At 43.2% G+C, this 19037-nt stretch overlaps 1 protein-coding gene across 3 annotated transcripts in view; it reads left to right on the top strand.

Annotated features, from left to right (window-relative positions):
- Positions 1–18729, top strand: part of ENDOV (endonuclease V) — a 165435-nt gene extending 146706 nt beyond the window's left edge. For all 3 annotated transcript variants that reach the window (XM_066587957.1, XM_066587955.1, XM_066587954.1), the window contains one exon: positions 18463–18729. In XM_066587957.1, coding sequence (XP_066444054.1) covers positions 18463–18528 — 66 coding nt within the window. In that variant the 3' untranslated portion in view covers positions 18529–18729. The remainder of the gene's footprint in view (positions 1–18462) is intronic.
- The last annotated feature ends 308 nt before the right edge of the window (positions 18730–19037 follow it).

Below are 19037 nucleotides of genomic sequence, written 5' to 3'. Positions count from 1 at the left end.
ATAGTGATGCACTACAACTCCCACCAGACACCCTGTAAAATGCAGACGGTCAGAGGTAGCCCTAAGAAGGACCGTTGGGGTTCTTGTACACAGGATCCTACACTACCACTGTCCCTATCTCAGCAGCACTTTCCCTATACTCTGTATTACAGACTGCAGACTTAGAACGCTATAGCTGTAATAGCCTGCACAACCTGAGATAAAAAATAAAAAAAAGTGCAAAACTGCTCCCAGCCAGCCACATAGTTATGCACACTGTCAGATGAGGCCCTAAGAAGTACCGTTGGGGTTCTTGTAGACAGGATCCTACACTAGGAAGGGGCTGGTGAGGATCCAGCAGTCATGGTGCACGTTGGCACCAATGAACAAGTTAGAGGTCAATGGAGGGCCCTCAAAAATGATTTCAGGGACTTAGGGTCCAAGCTCAGGGCAAGGACCTCCAGGGTAGTTTTCTCGGAAATACTACCTGTACCTAAAGCCACACTAGAAAGGCAGCAGGATCTTAGGGAGGTAAACAAGTGGCTCCGGAGTTGGTGTAAGAAGGAGGGATTTGGGTTCCTGGGGAACTGGGCTGACTTTGCTGTCGGCTACAGGCTCTACCGTAGGGACGGGCTGCATTTTAATGGGGAGGGTGCAGCTGTGCTGGGGGAAAAGATGTCTAGAAGGCTGGAGGAGTGTTTAAACTAGGGACTGGGGGGGAGGGTAAAATGAGAAATAGTAGGGTAGCCAGTGTAACTAGCGATCCGGGTCCAAGCAAAGGGAATGGGGGTCGAGCAGGGGGTGGGGTTAGTACAGTTAGAACTGATAGATCAGCCATAAGTACGAATAGCAACGAAACAAATTTAAAAAACAAAAAAAATGATATAAATTGTATGACCACGAATGCACGAAGTCTGATCGGTAAAGTGGGTGAGCTTGAAGCGAGAATGACTGATGAAAACTATGATATAGTCGGAATTACTGAAACATGGCTTGATGATAAGTGCGATTGGGCGGTGAATTTGCAGGGGTACAATCTCTTCAGAAGAGACCGAAGGAACCAGACAGGGGGAGGGGTATGTCTGTACGTCAAATCGAACTTGAAGCCGACGCTGCGGGAGGATATAGGGGTAGGAGACGAACAGGTGGAATCTCTGTGGGTAGAAATACAGGGAGGAAAAAATAACAAAATCCTGATAGAGGGCCTTCTATCGACCACCAAAAGCAACAGAAGAAACTGAAAACTTACTACTAAGGCAGATAGAAGAGGTGTCAAAGCGAAACGAAGTAATTATCATGGGGGACTTTAATTACCCAGATATAACATGGGAGAACGAAACCTGCAAATCTCACAGGGGTGATAAGTTCTTGAGAGTAATTAAAGACAATTACCTGAACCAACTTGTGCAGGAACCAACAAGAGGGAGGGCCATTCTGGACCTAGTACTAACCAACAAACCGGAACGTATAAAGGGGGTGCAGGTTGAGGGGCACTTGGGGAACAGCGACCACAATATAATCAATTTCCAGCTGTCAATCAATAGGAAGCCTTATCAGGGAGCGACAAAGAAACTAAACTTTAGTAAAGCAAAATTTGATGAGCTTAGAACTACTATCGGTAACATTAATTGGGACAACATCCTCAAAAATATCAGTACGAAGGAAAAATGGGAAAAGTTCAAAAGGATCCTAATCGCCTCATGTGAGCAGTTCATTCCCTTTAAAAATAAAAGAAACTCAGCTAAAAGGAAACCAATGTGGCTCGACAAGACGGTACGAGGGGCAATAAACGAAAAGAAGAAAGCGTTCAAACTACTAAAGCAACAAGGCAGCGAAGAAGCGCTAAAATCATACGGGGAAAAAAACAAAATATGCAAAGATACGATCAAAACTGCCAAGGAGGAAGCAGAAAGACGGATTGCAAAAGAGAGCAAAAACAACCCGAAGTTATTTTTCAACTACATTAACAGCAAAAGGATTTGCAGGGAGAGCGCTGGCCCTTTAAAAAACAATGCAGGAGAAATCATTGATGATGACGAAGGGAAAGCAAATCTACTAAACAGTTTCTTCTCAAGTGTATTCACCAAAGAAAAGGAAACCCTCACAAAATATCTCATACCTAACGCAGGAGGAGGTGCGGAAGCGTCTAAAGAAAACTAAAATTGATAAATCGCCGGGCCCAGATGGATTACACCCAAGGATAAGTGACGAGATAGCTAGGCCGCTATACCTAATATTTCTAGACACTATCAAGACCGGAGTAGTACCATTAGACTGGCGCATTGCCAACGTGGTTCCAATTTACAAAAAAGGGAGCAAAAGTGAGCCTGGTAACTACAGGCCAGTAAGTCTCACTTCAGTAACGGGAAAAATTTTCGAGGGGATTCTGAGAGACGCCATCGATGAGTACCTCAAGGAGAATAAGGGAATAAGTCCTCACCAGCATGGATTCATGAAGGGTCGCTCATGTCAGACAAATCTGATCAGTTTCTACGATGAAGTAAGCTCTAAGCTGGACCAGGGAGAATCTATTGATCTTGTATATCTGGACTTCTCTAAAGCCTTTGACACCGTGCCACATAATAGGCTAATATACAAAATGAGGCAGCTCGGACTGGGCGAAAACGTGTGTAAGTGGGTAAAAAATTGGCTCAATGATAGAAAGCAGAGGGTGGTAATAAATGGCTCATACTCTGATTGGACCACAGTCGCTAGCGGCGTGCCACAGGGTTCAGTACTAGGCCCCACTCTGTTCAACATATTTATCAATGACCTGATAGAGGGGCTGCACAGCAAAATATCAATATTTGCAGATGACACAAAATTATACAATATAATTAATGCAACGGAGGACAATGTGCGGCTACAAACGGACCTGGATAAGCTGGGGGCTTGGGCAGAAAAATGGCAAATGAAGTTCAATGTTGAAAAATGTAAGACTATGCACATGGGCAGGAGCAACGGATGTCACAAATATTCACTTAATGGGGTACCACTAGGGAAAAGTGATATGGAAAAGGATCTGGGGATATTAGTGGATAATAGACTAAACTGGAGTAACCAATGCCAGTCAGCTGCTGCAAAGGCAAATAAAGTCTTGGGGTGCGTTAAAAGAGGTATAGGGGCGAAGAGCGAGAACATTATCCTTCCATTATATAAGGCACTTGTCAGGCCTCACATGAAATACTGCGTACAATTCTGGACACCGGTGCTCAGGAAAGATGTTACAGTGCTTGAGGGGGTTCAAAGAAGGGCAACTAAACTAATAAATGGAATGACAGGACTGGAATACCCAGAGAGGCTATCCAAATTGGGACTGTTTACTCTAGAAAAAGAAGGTTAAGAGGCGACCAAATAACCATGTATAAGTACATGAGGGGACAACACATGGATCTCTCCCGCGATCTGTTTACACCCAGGACCACGACGGTAACAAGAGGACATCCGCTACGATTAGAGGAAAGTAGGTTCCATCACCAACATAGAAGGGGATTCTTTACTGTAAGAGCAGTTAGACTGTGGAACTCTCTACCGGAGGAAGTGGTGATGGCAAAATCCATAGAGGAGTTTAAAAGGGGACTTGATGTCTTTCTGGAGAAGAAGGATATTACAGGATATAAATCTTAGGTTAAGTGTCAATCTTGGTATATAGGCAGGTAGGAACTATTAGGGGTTGATCCAGGGTACAGTCTGATTGCCATTAGGGAGTCGGGAAGGAATTTTTCCCCCAAAAGGGCTAATTGGCTTCTGGCCTTGGGTTTTTTTTTTGCCTTCCTCTGGATCAACACAGTAGGATAGACAGGCTGGACTAGATGGACATTGTCTTCATTCGGCATTACATACTATGTTACTATGTTACTAACGCTATCCCTGAATAAGCAGCAGCACTTTCCCCTATACTCTCCCAGTGTGTGTCTGAGGCGAGCCGCGGGCGGGACCGCTTTAAGTACTTGGTGGTCACTTGATCTCGCCAGCCACTCACTGCAGTGGGGTGGGATAGGGCTGACACGTCACAGGAGGAAGTGGTAATGCCTTCCCTGCATTTCTATTGGCTAAAAAATGGTGCTAAACATGCAGGGAAGGAAATGAAATTGACTCGAGTAACATGTGGTGCTCTTCTTGAGTAACGAGCATCTCGAACACCCTAATACTCAAACGAGCATCAAGTTCGGACGAGTGTGCTCGCTCATCTCTACTGGCCACCTTTTAAAATCTGCTTAATTAAGAAGTGCTATGAGGAGAGTAGGGGAATATTAAAGATATCACTGAAACAAAAAATTATGGAGAGCACCTTCCACTTAAAGGGGTTGTCCCGCGGCAGCACATGGGTCTATACACTTCTGTATGGCCATATTAATGCACTTTGTAATATACATCGTGCATTAAATATGAGCCATACAGAAGTTATTCACTTACCTGCTCCGTTGCTGGCGTCCACGTCTCTATGGCTCCGTCTAATTTCGCTGGCTTCTTGCTTTTTTAGATGCGCTTGCGCTGTGCGGTCTTCTGCCTGGTGAATGGGGCCGCTTGTGCTGGAGAGCTGGTCACCGCGTCGTCATCGTAGCTCCGCCCCGTCACGTGTGCCGATTTCAGCCAATCAGGAGGCTGGAATCGGCAATGGAACGCACAGAGCCCATGGTGCACCATGGGAGAAGACCCGCGGTGCACCATGGGAGAAAACCGCAGTGCATCCCTGGGAAAGGACCGGCGGCCATCTTAGGGAAAAGATTTTTATAACTCCTTATTTCGTCGGATCAGTGAGTAGCAAGCGGTTTAAAAACCGCTTTAATTTGCTATTTTGTGACAGGGGGAATGGGGTAATGTAAAATTTTGATGCTTGCCGCGAGACAACCCCTCAATTAGCTGCAGTTGATATATAAAAAAATCTTTAGCAACTTACCCGTGTCAGGTGGGATACTCGGAATAGATACCCCGCCTGCACCTCCAATCTAAGTGTGCTTTTAGACTCGCAAATGGGGAGGTTTCTTCCAATAATCCAAATTCATGGAGAGCTGCAGAGTTTTAGGGTACCCCCATTTTAAAAAAAAATGGGTAAAGAAACTATATATAAACAAAAAAAAAACCTTTTTCTTATCTTTGCGCTTCAAAAGGATCCACCTCTATACTCCACTGGAAGTGATTTTGCAGACAGTTTAACATAGAAAAATACACTCCAATTTAAAAAACAGTTAAATCTTCTTTATAGAGGGCAAATGTAATGCTAGTGCGACGCGTTTCGGCATCAACTGATGCCTTTATCAAGCATATCAAATATAAGAAAAAGCAACATTTATATAGTAAATCTACCTACCACATTATGACAAACATCTGCGGTGTGTTCCGGCGTGGGACGCTACTTCGGGGCCAGGAGATGTTAGATCACTTCCGGCTACGTCATCCGGGTACTGGTGGAACGCACACAGCGCTCCACAGTCCCGGTCACATGATCGCTGACTCCAAGTCAGCTGACTCTATCAAAAAAAGCGGCGCTTAAACCTGCTGACAGCACGTCTGGACGGCACTATGTGTCATCGGACGGCTCATAGAGCGCATAGAGCGTTCCACACTGCTGGTCATGTGATCGCTTGAAAATATGTCAGCTGACATGCTGACATTATCGCTGTACATTGTGACCATAATGGTTGTAGCGGTCCGATGACCAGATATAAGGTTTATATATAGAGTAAGCCAAGCGGAATCTCTTTGTAGAACCTAAGGATCATCATTATATCCGTATTAAGACCAATATTTTGCCAACCTATTAAAACACATCCAAAACTAAAGTAAACCTATATATACATAATATAAATACATCCATTAATATTATATTGTCTTCTTAAGGGAACCACCATCCTACCAGTCTATTGTTATTTTAGTGGTGACAATTCATACATAAACCACAGTCCTTTCATATAAAAAAAATAATAAATAGAAAAAAATAATTAATTTTTTAAATAAAAGAAAATTTCAAAATTCTTAAAAAATCTCGTATAGTTCATATTTTGTTGGTTAAATGTTCCCTCTGTATAAACCCAAAAAATTCTAATAAAATAATTTAAAGAAATGTTTTCTAGCGTTTCGTTTAAATCGTTAGGGATAAGAGAATCCATACAAAAAATCCAGTACATCTCCCGCGCCCTAAGGCGGGAGAAGGATCTGGAGGTTATGGATTCTAGAGGAAGTACTTTCAATTGGGTGAAGTCTTTACTATGAAGTTCCTTAAAATGGCGAGATACGCTATGTTTCATGAAACCATTAGAAATATTAAAACGATGTTGGTTTATGCGTACTCTCAAACTATTAGTGGTGTGGCCCACGTATTGGAGTCCGCAGGGACATTCTAATAAATAGATAACCCATGATGTTCCACAATTCAAAAAGTGTCTTATAGTCATAATTTTTTGGTCACGTTTCACAAATACTTCCTTTTTACCATACAGTTGTTTGTAGAAAAGCAGGCTGGTAGTGGAGCTTGACTAGGGCTGAGTAGCACAATAATCATGCACTTAGGGAGGGCCAGGCTTTTATAGTGCGCCTGATCAAAAGCAGAAGTGGGGTCAGGACAGTGGAACAAACCAGGAAACACAGGATCATTGCTAGACTTTAACAGAGGAGTTGTCCAGAGGGCTGAGTGGCTCAATGGGCAGAGCTGTTGACTGGAGCATTGTGAACCTTGGAACATGCACATTTTCGTCTGGCTCCCATTAATTGTCCTCTGGCCTGTTCTCCTTGCCACTGCACTATATACTGTAGTCTTTCTCTGTGCCTTCTGGAATCAAGGATTTTTTTCCACCAGAAACTTGTCTTGTCCTTGCACTTTTCCTGAAGGGGGAGTTGGTTGCTGTCTTCCAACAAAAGTGTTCTTCTGAAAACGCTCAGGCTGCCTGGGAGCTTTAAACAGAAAGCCACGTGGCTGATCCTCAATGTGATTCTGAAGGGTCCGATGAACCTTTGCCCAAGTTTAAAAGAGGGTACATGAGTCTTCAGATTCTTGGTTGACAACCATACCTTTTCTCCAACCTGGAAGATAGGGGCCGGTTGGTGGTGTGTGACGCTTTCTTGTAAGTATCTTGGGCTTCCCGTAAGGCTTCCTTCAACTTCTGTGTTTCAGACATCGCCGTCACTCTGTGATTGAGTCAGAACAGGAGTATTGGTAGGAAGGCCAGGAATGTGTACCGTATTTGGCATAGAACAGGCTCTGGATGGTTGAACTGTGTTTGGCATTGTTGTAGGTGAACTTTGCTGTCGATAAATAATCCACCCATTTGTCCTGGAGATGGGAAATGAAGCAGCAGAGATACTGCTCCAGAGTCTGGTTCGTTCTCTCAGCCTGGACGTTAGACAGAGGATGAAAGGCAAAAGATAGATTTACGCTAATTCCTAGGGGTGTACAGAAGTGTTTCCAGAACTAAACCTCTCTGTCAAAAACCACATAATCAGGAATTCCATGTCTGAAAACTTCCCAGATCATCAACTCGGCAGTGGAAATTTCTTTAATGGGGATGTAGTGGGCCATCTTCGTAAGTCAGTCTACTACGACAAGAATAATAGTCATTCCTTTTGAGAGGGGCAGATCCACAATAAAGTCATAGATATAGCATGGCTTGGATGGAACTGAAAGGGGTTGTAGAAAACGCAGTGGGTGAGCCCGTGGCATGTTGCGCCAAGCACATGCGTCGCATAGGTGACATAGCTCTTCACATCCTTTTTGCAGTCGGGACACCAGAAAGAACAAAAGCAAGTGATCCAAAGTTTTCTTGACCCCAAGGTGAATGGCAAGCTTAGAGTCATGGACCAGTCTAATGACCTTGAGTCAATCAGCCTCGGGAACATATAGTTGGTATTTTCGCAACCACAGTCCATTCTTTAAAGGGATGACTCAGGAAAGGGTCATTTTCATATCCTTACATCCATAGAGGGATGACTCAGGAAAGGGTCATTTTCATATCTTTACATCCTTAGAGGGACGACTCAGGAAAGAGTCATTTTCATATCCTTCCTTAAACCCTGCTAGTGAGGTTTTTTTGAGGGCAGAATACCCATAAATGTTTTGAGGGACAGAATAATGCAGTCTGTGTTTGAGCCCTCTTCAGGCTCCAAAAAAATCCTGGACAAGGCGTCTGCCTTGCCATTTCTAGAACTGTGTCAATAGGACATGACAAAGTTGAACCTGGAGAAAAACAGGCCTCATCGTGCTTGTCTCGCTGATAACCTTTTGGCTGTACAGAGAAATTCCGAGTTCTTATGGTCAGTAAAAACTGTTGCTGGATGATGGGATTTTTCCATGAGGTGTCTCCATTCAGTGAAAGCAAACCTTGATAGCCAGGAGCTCCAAGTTCCTGACGTCATAGTTTTTCTCTGCAGGTGATAGGGTATACCATAGAAATGCACAAGGATGTATTTGTGTCCTGTCTCTGCATCGTAACAGGATAGCTCCCAGTGAGGAGTCTGAGGCGTCTACTTCAATAACAAAAGGCAATTATTAGTCTTGGATGGACCAACACTGCGGCCGAAGTGAACAGTCTTCAGTTTCTCTAAAGCGACCTGTGCTTGTGGGGACCAGGAAAATGCTTCTACTTTCTTTGTAAGGGAGGGGGTAGGTGAGATAACCTTCGAGAAGTCCTTAATAAATCTGTAGAAATTTGCAAATTTGATAATGCGCTGTACATCCTTTTAATTTCTAGGAATGGGCTACTCCATGATGGCTTTAATCTTACTGGCGTCCATACTCGCCATATGGAGAGATAATGTATCCAAGGAATTGCATATGGGTTTGTTCAAATTCGCACTTCTTTAGTTTAAATGTAAAGATGATTCTTGTGGAATCGTTCCAAGACCACCCAGATGTTCCTGCTACTTTTCAGAGAAGATAAGGATGTCATCAAAATATGCCACCACAAATTGGTCCAACAGGTCTCAAAATACGTCATTAATTCAGTGCTGGAATGTAGTTTAAGGTATAATGTACCAGGCTACCACAATAAAGGCATAGGTTTTCAGCACAGTGCCTTAATTTTTTTAGTGGTGGAAAGGGGTTTACGGATGACATTGGTTCCAGTGCGGCTTCAGTCCTTGGCTGGGGACTCAACGTGAATTGACTGAAGGAGTAGGTATGGTTGTTGCCCAAAGTCTGCAGCTTCTCTTTTCGCCGCTCGAAAAGCCTCTGGTAAATTTGGATGCATAGGGCCAGGTTTAAATAGGAAGGTCAATCAGTGAGGGGTGGGGGCTAATCAGGAGCTGGGTTGCAGGAGCAAAAAACTGGGTCACGTTAAGCAGGAGAGCTGTGCAGGAGGCTGAATAGCTCACTAAGGAGAGACACCGTCCGCAGCACAAGAGTTCCCAGATTCGAGTCCTGACACCGGTACTCAAGGAGGACATATCAGAGCTTGAATGGGTACAAAGGTGGGCAACTAAACTAATAAATGGAATGGGTGAATTACAATACCCATAGAGGCTATCAAAATTGAGATTATTTAGTTTAGAAAAAAGACGGCTGGGGGGCAGCAATACAGAGATCTCTACAGTCATCTATTTATACCCAGGACTGTAACTGTAACAAAAAGGTGCCCTCTACGTTTAGAGGAAAAAAGGTTTGTACACAGACATAGGGGTTCTTTACTGTAAGATCAGTAAGACTATGAAACTTTCTACCTGAGAACATGGTGATGGCATATTCGATAAGAGTTCAAGAGGGGCCTGGACACCTTTTTTGAGCGATACAATATTATATGTTATAATCATTAATAACTTCAGAACGGTTGGTGATACAGGGAATATTTTGATTGCCAGATTAAAGACATGAAGGATTTTTTTCCCTTAATTGAGAAAAATTGTCTTCTACCTCTTTGGGATTTTTTGCCTTCCTCTGGATCAACAGGTAATAAGTGAATTTGATGGACATATGTCTTTCTTCGGCCTAACATACTCTTAATACAACAACCATCACTACAATTAATTTTATCACAGCACTCTTGCTTGATTGTTGTCTGTAAAGACCAGTTTTTCTTAAGCTTCCTAAAGTAAGTTCCACTTACTCTCAGCATATGTGAGTATAGAGTTAATAACCCCTGGAGAAATGACAAATACCACCTGGGGTACTTGTACAACAAATTGAGAACCCCTGTCCCTATGCTCTTTTTATGCACATAAATGGCGTGTAGAGAAAAGGTGGGTACCCTGCTGATGATCCCTAAATATTATCAAGAGTACCTCTTATTCTGGAGGAGTTGGTGTGAATTGATGTTTTAGATGATCACCCTTAGATTTCATCAGGTTCTATGTAATGCTACATTTCTGCTACAGAGGAGCTCTGTAAGTGCTGACAGCTTTGCTTGATGGCAACTGATCTATGTTCTTCTAGCAGCTTTTACCCAGTAATTGACTCATCACTGGAGGAGCTGATGGGAACCTGTGAAACCTTAGAATGATGACACTGCAGCATTAAAGGGGTATTTCCAAGATTGACTTTTATCGCCTATCCATACAATAGGTGATAAAAGTCTGATCGGTGAGGGTCTTAGTGCTGAGACCCCTACCGAATCTGAGAACAGGAGTCTTGTGTCCCCCTCTTGCACCCACCCACAGTGACATCAGACTGAATGGAGAGGCAGTCACGCATGTGCGGTGCCACTAAATACATTTTAATGGGGCTGACAGAAATAGCCAAGCAAAAACACTTGGTGCCACTCCATTCATTTTTTCATACTTATTGAAAAAATGACCAAATGTGGGATTGACAAGGCAACTGTTAGGGCTCTTACCCACTTGCGTTTTTTTAACGCTGCAACATCGCTGCGTTTTTTTAAACACAATTGTCAATGGGACTTTCTAATATTAAAAATGCATCGCACAAAAATAGCAAAGCACAAACTTGCGATGCATTTTTAACATTAGAAAGGCCCATTGACAATCACGTTTAAAAAACACAGCAATATCGCAGCATTGAAAAAACAGAAGTGGGTAGGAGCCCTTAGTTGGATTCACAACTGGCTGAGTTATCATACTCAAAGAGTGGTCATAAATGGCTGCACATCCAAGTGGAAGAATGTATCAAGTGGGGTACCACAAGGCTCTGCCCTAGGCCCAGTGTTGTTCAACATTTTTATAAATGATCTAGAGGAGGGAATTGATGGAAAACTGATCAAATTTGCTGACAATACAAAGCTAGGAGGGATAGCGAACACTAAGGAAGAGATGGAGAGTATCCAATGGTACTTAACAGGGATAAATGCAAAGTCCTACATCTGGGGAAGAAAAATGAAAAAAAAAACACATACAGAATGGGAGGAATTGGGCTAAGCAGCAGCACATGTGAAAAAGACTTGGGTATACTAATAGATCATAGACTGAACATGAGTCAACACTGTGATGCAGCAGCCAAAAAGACAAACACAATTCTGGGATGTATTAAGAGAAGCATAGCGTCTAGATCACGTGAGGTCATTATCCCCCTCTACTCTTCCTTAGTCAGACCTCATCTGGAATACTATGTCCCGATTCTGGGCACCCCACTTTAACCCATTAAGTGGCGAATTTTTATTTATTTTTATTTTGAAAAACAGATTTGAGGATATGTTTATATTTTCTAGAATAGCATTTACCTGAATTTAGAAACCATTCTGACATTCACCGATCCTAATATTTACGGTCCTATAAATAAGACGCTGCCACCTAATGTGCAGGAATAGTATGAATTACAGCTCCTTCATTTAACCCATTAAGGACCAAGCTGTTTTGTACCTTAAGGACCAGACACTTTTTAGGGATTTTACCCATGTGGTGGTTTTACTGCCCTATTTAGTTTCCTTTAGCTACAAAAATTATAATAATTTTTAAATATCTTTTTCACTGACTTTTTTTTCTGTTTTTTAGTTTTAGTGGGGGTAAAAGGCTAAAAAAAACGATTCTTTTAACATTTATAGTTTTTTGTTTTTTTTAAATTTAGTATATTTATGCTAAAATAAAGTACGGGAGCGGGTTCCTCTGTTTGTTTCGGACGTTTTGATATATAATATGTATGGTTTTGGTTTACAGAGCGCATACGGCGACAGTTTTGGTTGGCGTTGGCTTTGGGTTATTTTCTTTCTTATGTATATATTGTTGTATTCTGTAATTTTTATTTACTTGTGTTGTAATTATGTTTTTTACTATTTATGTCCCCCATGACGTCATGTAAGATCTCTGGGGCACATTCATATGTTTTTTTTTCATTTGACACTTTCCCACTGTAGCTGGGGCATCCATAGTTACAGGGAAAACAACCACTGTAGTGACATTAGTCACTGGCAGAGCTGGCCAGGGTGTAGCATGACCCACCAGCTCTGCTGCAGCAGGAAACCCCGGCGGTCACTTGACCCCCCCCCCCCCCCCCCCGGCTCCCGCAGTGGAAGAAAGCCTTACACTTTCACTTTCTAGTACACAGTGCTCATTGAGCGCTGTGTTTTGGGGGAAGGAAAAGGCAGAAAGGGTTAAAAAACCCTCCTGCTTTCTCCTCCAGGTTATCAGCTGATAGTAACAGCTGATAACCAGTCTTGTCTCTGATTGATTGCAGAGCCAGGAGGCTTAAAGTTCCACTGTAATTTTACTATTGGCAGGGTTTTAAGCCCAGGACAAGATGCTGTATATTTACCGCGCCTGGTCCTTAATGGTTAAGAAGTAGAGATGAGCGAACGTACTCGGATAAGCACTACTCGTCCGAGTAATGTGCCTTATCCGAGTACCGCTGTACTCGTGCTGAAAGATTCGGGGCGCTCCGCTGCTGACAGGTGAGTCGCAGCGGGGAGCGGGGCAGAGCGGGCGGGAGAGAAGGAGAGAAAGATCTCCCCTCCGTTCCTCCCCGCTCTCCCCTGCAGCTCCCCGCTCCGCAGCGCGTCCCGAATCTTTCAGCACGAGTACAGCGGTACTCGGATAAGGCACATTACTCGGACGAGTAGTGCTTATCCGAGTACGTTCGCTCATCTCTATTAAGAAGATATTTTTATTACAATACTTACATATATTCAAAAACGTAATCAAAAATAGACAGATAAAGAACTTAATAATATATCAGGCAAAAATGATTTTTGAAATTTTGGGAATCATTGTGTACAGAAGGTAACATCACATTTTGTACAGAAAGTCAGAGGTTTTCCTATGCAGTTAGTGAACTGACACCTTCTTTGCTTTTCTCTTTTTCCAATGAAGTGTCCTTTTCTATCTAACCTCACGCTATTTAAAGGCCCATTTACTCACACAAATGATCTTTTAAAAGATTGAAAGATCAGCAATAGTTTGGAATAAAGTACTAATAGGTACTAATTGCTATTAGTACTTTTATAAACTTTCTTTGCATGCAACTGAGCTTCTAGGAGCTGTTACTGAACTCAGCAGGAGGTCTGAACTCTGTAATTAGCTCCATTGTTATGCCATGAGCTGCTAAGAGAAAACAATGTAATCTCTAGCTTCCTGTGGAGAATTCCTCATCATGGACAGCAGACACAACATGCAGTCCTGCTTATCAGCTGTCCTGCTGAACAATGGTTTTCGAGCAGAACTGAAGACTGTCGTTCGGGAGAAAACTGAAAGATGGGCACATTTAGACACAATGATTATCTCTCAAAAGATTGCTTTTGAGTGATAATCGTTGTGTCTAAATGGGCCTTATTATCTTTGCCGTAGAAGATTGTGTGGTCATTAGCCGATGCATTGCGCATTGACTCAAAGTTTGAGGTAGGTGACAGCGATCGTCTGAAATCCTTGACACTTTTCTTATGAATTGACTCCTTATTGTAGATGGTAAAGACATTGATCACAGCCATATCAAAAGATCTAGTAAAGATAGGCCAATACCTTTTTTTCCCCGTAAAGCTATAGAATGCTTTTCTAATCAGCTGCTCCCATAAACTGGTTGTAATTAGAGATGAGCGAACGTGCTCGGCCCCGCCCCTTTTTCGCCCGAATACCGCGATTTTCGAGTACTTCACTACTCGGGTGAAAAGTACTCGGGTGCGCCGGGGGGCGTGGAGAGGCGTGGCGGCGTGGGGGGTAGCAGCGGGGAACAGGGGGGAGCCCTCTCTCTCTCCCTCTCCCCCCCACTCCCCGCTGCAACCCCCCGCGCCGCCACGGCGACCCCCGAATTTTTTCGCCCGAGTACGGAAGTACTCGAAAATCGCGGTATTCAGGCGAAAAAGGGGCGGGCCGAACACGTTTGCTCATCTCTAGTTGTAATGCATAATCATAGCGGTTGTTGCATTTTTACTTTTTCATTTCCCCCCTGACATGTCTTGACACTGATACTAATGGTTCAATAATATTAAAATTGGATGCCACTGAAACACATTTCTTGTCTTTCCACGTTAAAATCGCTATTTTATTTTTGCTATCAATATAAAAATCGTACCACATAGTAGCAAGTTTAGTTGCATGTAATGTTGAGAATATTTTTAATGAAACTGAAAGGGAGGAGATGCAAATTAGATATTAGGAAAAACTTTCTGACAATGAGGGGGATCAATGAGTGGAACAGGTTACCACGGGAGGTGGTGAGTTCTCCTTTAATGCAAGTGTTCAAACAAAGGCTGGACAAATATCTGTCTGGAATGATTTAGTGAATCCTGCACTGAGCAGGGGGTTGGACCCGATGACCCTGGAGGTCCCTTCCAACTCTAACATTCTTTGATTCTATGAATGGACTGACACATTGCATACGTGACTGCCACACCATTCAATCGAATCCTCACTGCAGGGAGTACAGAGAACCCGTAGTGAGGAGGATGAGAGACATGGGACCCCGTTTTTGGAATCAGTGGGGGTTCACAGTGGTGAGCTCCCACTGATCAAATTGTTATCACTTATCACATGGATAGGTGATAAAAGTTTTTCTTGGGGTTGTTCCTGTGTAGAAGCCCAAGAGCGATTTTTGCTGGAAAGAATTCTGGGGGCATCTGCGCCTGATAGTCGTTCCATGTAAAAGGGCCCTGATTGAGTCTCTTCCAAAATACAATCACGTTATCGCCCTCCCAAAGGTAGTAGAACGTCTACCTCATTCAGTCTTGATCTAAAACATTTGACTCGAAGGTAAATGTTGTTCATTCTTTCACATCAAGATTTCCCAACAGGTTTCTTATTGGAGCCTTTTTTTTATCTTGTCTGCTCTCTGATTTAAATTACCCATCCAGCTTCTTGTTAATGTTTATTTCACGCTCCTTTCTGTCCTTATTCTGTGAATTTAATGAATGAAGAAACCGCTCTCCACTAGATAAAACCATGTGATGTCGATGAACTCATTAGTTAATCAATACTGACAAGAAGAGTGCTTCAAAGCACAGAGTATGTCTAAAACTACCGGTAGGAGCATATAATTCCTCATACACCATCCATGACCAGAGGGGTATCCAGAGTTCTGTTCACCTGGACAGATCTGAATATATCAGTTAATCACTAGTCTGCAATGAGTCCTCCCACAACCATGTAAAGTTTATACACTAAACCATGACTGCATTAGAAACACCTACTCAGTTAAGAGTTGGTCCACTTTTTTGGACGTGATCACAGCTTTTAGATATCGTGGAATAGATTCCACAAGGTGGTGAACATCTTTTATACTCAACTCAATCCACACCCATTGCAGCAGCTCTGTCAGTTGGTGCACATTTTGTGCACAAGTGGGAGCAAATCTCACAGTCCTATCAAACATATCCCAGACATGTTTAATGGGGTTATAGTCTGGGAAGTTTGCGGACCAAGGCAATATGGAGAATTCATTGTTGTGTCCCTCCATCCACTACCTAGTGATCTGAGCTTGATGACACCATGTTGAAAGATGGCACTACTGTTGGGGAAGACTTCCTTAAGGGCAAGCACCCACTGGCGTTTTTTTACCTGCGTTTTGCGTTTTGCGTTTTTCCTGCACAGGCATAAAGATAACATGTGTTCCTGTCCACTGGCGTTTTTTTTGCGTTGCGTTGCGTTTGCGTTTTTAACATAGGAACTGTCAGTTGCATATGTGTCCTTATTTTTCTCCTAATGCACCCATGAAAGTCAATGGAAATTAATGGAAAAGCCGCGAAAAACGCGCGGAAAAATCGCGGGAAACGCGGCGAAAACGCTGCGTTTTTTTCCCGCGGAAAACGCAAACGCCAGTAGGTGGGCGCCCTTAAGGTTGCTGTAACATTCACCATTCCAGGAAAATACTGTCCAGACCATTACACAGCACCAGCGATCTGTTGAGCCCTAACAGTGTAACCATGGGATACGGCTTCATTCTGTTTATACCAGATTCAGATCTGGACATCTGTATTGAAACAGAATTTGTCGCTCCAGACGATCTGCGTGTGTCCAAAGTCATACACTATTAAATTACGCTCATGTGAGCTTGCCCTAAGGGTGCTTTTACATGGGACTTAATTATTCCACATTCCGTACCCAAATCTGCAGCTTATCCGGCCGCAAATTCCACAACAAAACCCACAAATCTCATTGTGGATTTTGATGAAAATTTTAGCTTATTTAAACCATTTCAATTTTGCATCAAAATCTGTATGGAGATGTGCAAATTTTGGACTACGGAATAATTCTGCCCTTCTTAAAGCACTCTAAGGCTCCATTCAATTAGTTGCAATTAAAACCACACCAAAAAGTACATTTCTAAAACTGTGTGCGTTTTTGTCCACATTTTCCTACCGTAAAACTCAGGCAAAAACAAACAAGATTTTAACAGTGTTCTTTTTGGCGCGGTTTTAATTGCCTAACTTCCTCATGTGAATGGAGCCTAACAAGGCCTAACAAGGTGTATTTTGCTACGGATTTGCACCAAAATCTGCAGCATATTTTGCAATGCAGACTTCTGCTTTATTCACACATGTATTTTATTGCGACGATTTTGCCACAATAAAACACCGGCCAAAATTGCAACCATCTGATGCGCTGGATTCCGATGCATTTTTCCGTCCGTCCGGAAAAAATGGCGCATACACTGACCGCAAGACATAGTTCTGCACCTATCTTTGGCCGGAATACGGCAGCCGGTCCTATAGACACCTATCGGAACTGCCAGAAAAGGAAGGTAGGAGGGAGTTTAACAGTGGCTCTGCTAAACTCCCTCCCCCTCTCTGCCCCTTGCCGACTGCTGGCAAAGGGAGGGAGCAGGAGATTAGCACACTAGCTCCCACTCCCTCCCCTTGCTAGCAGCCACAAGGGGTGGGAGTTTAACACGCTAGCTCCTGACCCCTCCCTTTACTAAACTGTCTTCCCCCGCCTGACGGTATTCTGGACAGTGGCGTATATGCACCCCAGCTTCGGCCGTCTGAACGGGCAACAAAGCGAGAGATGCAGCTGCGACTTGGTTGCAGCTGCCTCTTGTTAATGCGATTTTTAGCCGCAACACGTGCGCCCAAAAGTCCCATCCCCTGTGTGAAGGAGCCCTTAAGTGCAGATATGCAATAAAATTTATACCAAAATCCGCACCAAATGGTACACATTTTTATGCAGTATTTGCTGCAGATCCGCAACACATTTTACCCTTTCAATTAAAGGGTTGAAGTCTACTGTGGCAAAATCTATGGCAAAATCCGCAACAATGGTGCGGATTCTGCAGTGGTTTTTGTTGCAGAATTTGCTGCTGTGGAAAACCTACACCAATTATACTCTGTGTGAATGTACCCAAAGGCTGTATTTACACGGGCATCGGTGATTTTACGTTCCCCTGCCAGCAACATAGAAAACGAGTGAACGGGCGCACAAATCTAACATTTGTGCGCCTATTCAGATGGCCCAATGCTTCGGCATACATGTCCCCTATCTCCCCCCCTTCCCTCCCCCTCTCTCGGCAAGGGGAGGAGGCGGGAACTAGTGTACTAAGCTCCCATTGCCGCAGCCAGCAATGCAAGGGATGGGGGTGGAGCTTAGCAGAGAAGGGGGTGGGAGTTTAGTTGCTAAACTCCCTCCCACCTTCCTTCTCTGGCAGCTGTCATAGGCTCCCATAGAAGTCTATGCAGCCGCCATTGGTGTAAAAGCGACCGTACGAAATACACTATCTTGGCCGGCTGGGCACTTTTACGCCACAGAAATATGCCCATGTGCGATGATGCATTGTAAACCAATGCATCAGATGGGCAGTGTAAATCAGCCGGGCATGAAAACCTGGCCAATATACACCCGTGTGAATCCAGCTTTGCACAGATTTATGCTGCAATGCAACAGTACACAAAGTAGTTCATAAGTGTAAAGTGCTGGGTAGCATTTTCATAATGTGACATGTGTCGAATTTCAGAAAATATATCAGGGTGGGGGTATATGTTTTTTATAATGCAGGCTTTGTTTTGTCACTCAGAAGTGCTAAAGGGTTACGAATGGTGTTCAAAGATAGACATGCCCTTTAGAAACTGTTAATGCAACTTGCAGCATGATTTATATTACTGGGTAAAGTTACATCAAAAATACTTTCATATGCGCATTACTTAGCTCATGGTAGTGAGACCATTTTAGAGTTGTTTGGTTTTCTTTCAGGCTGACATACGATCAAGGGAATTCTGTGTTAAAACAACCAACGAGAAGCAGAAGCCTCAGGACTGACCCACTTACATCAAGGTTGTAAAGGCTGGCAACGGGACAGGAATTAACGAAGCCAGCTTGCTTTTGATGTATAACTGTAATCCTAAGAAGAATCACCTCTATTTATATAACGCTTACGTATTACGCAGCAATTCCTAATTATTGTTCTCTGTCATTTTTTTAAAATGTAAAATAAAATTTTTTTAACGCCAGTACACCAATCATTGACTGCTGATAACTACTTTTGTGGTACATACAGTTATGGGCGCTGGCTGGAAGGTGCCTCAGTAATTAGTGTCCAGTAAAGGTGCTATAGCATAGCTGCTTGATTTCCTAGTTTTGATCAGTGCTTGTCCTACTCCAGCCTTTCGCATTTTCTCCACTTCTGACTTTGGCTTTCACAATTTCGATCTAAAGTTTTGGTGCAAACGTTTAGGCAGGTGTGGAGAAAATGCTGCAAATTAAGGGCTCTTTCACACGAGCGCCGATTTACTGCTCAGATAGCCGCGCTAAAACAGCGGGTGACAATT

This window comes from Eleutherodactylus coqui, chromosome 13, assembly GCF_035609145.1.
Source record: "Eleutherodactylus coqui strain aEleCoq1 chromosome 13, aEleCoq1.hap1, whole genome shotgun sequence".
NCBI lineage: Eukaryota > Metazoa > Chordata > Amphibia > Anura > Eleutherodactylidae > Eleutherodactylus > Eleutherodactylus coqui.
The sequence above is the reverse complement of the archived record's forward strand: the minus strand, read 5'-3'. Positions and strand labels throughout refer to the sequence as shown.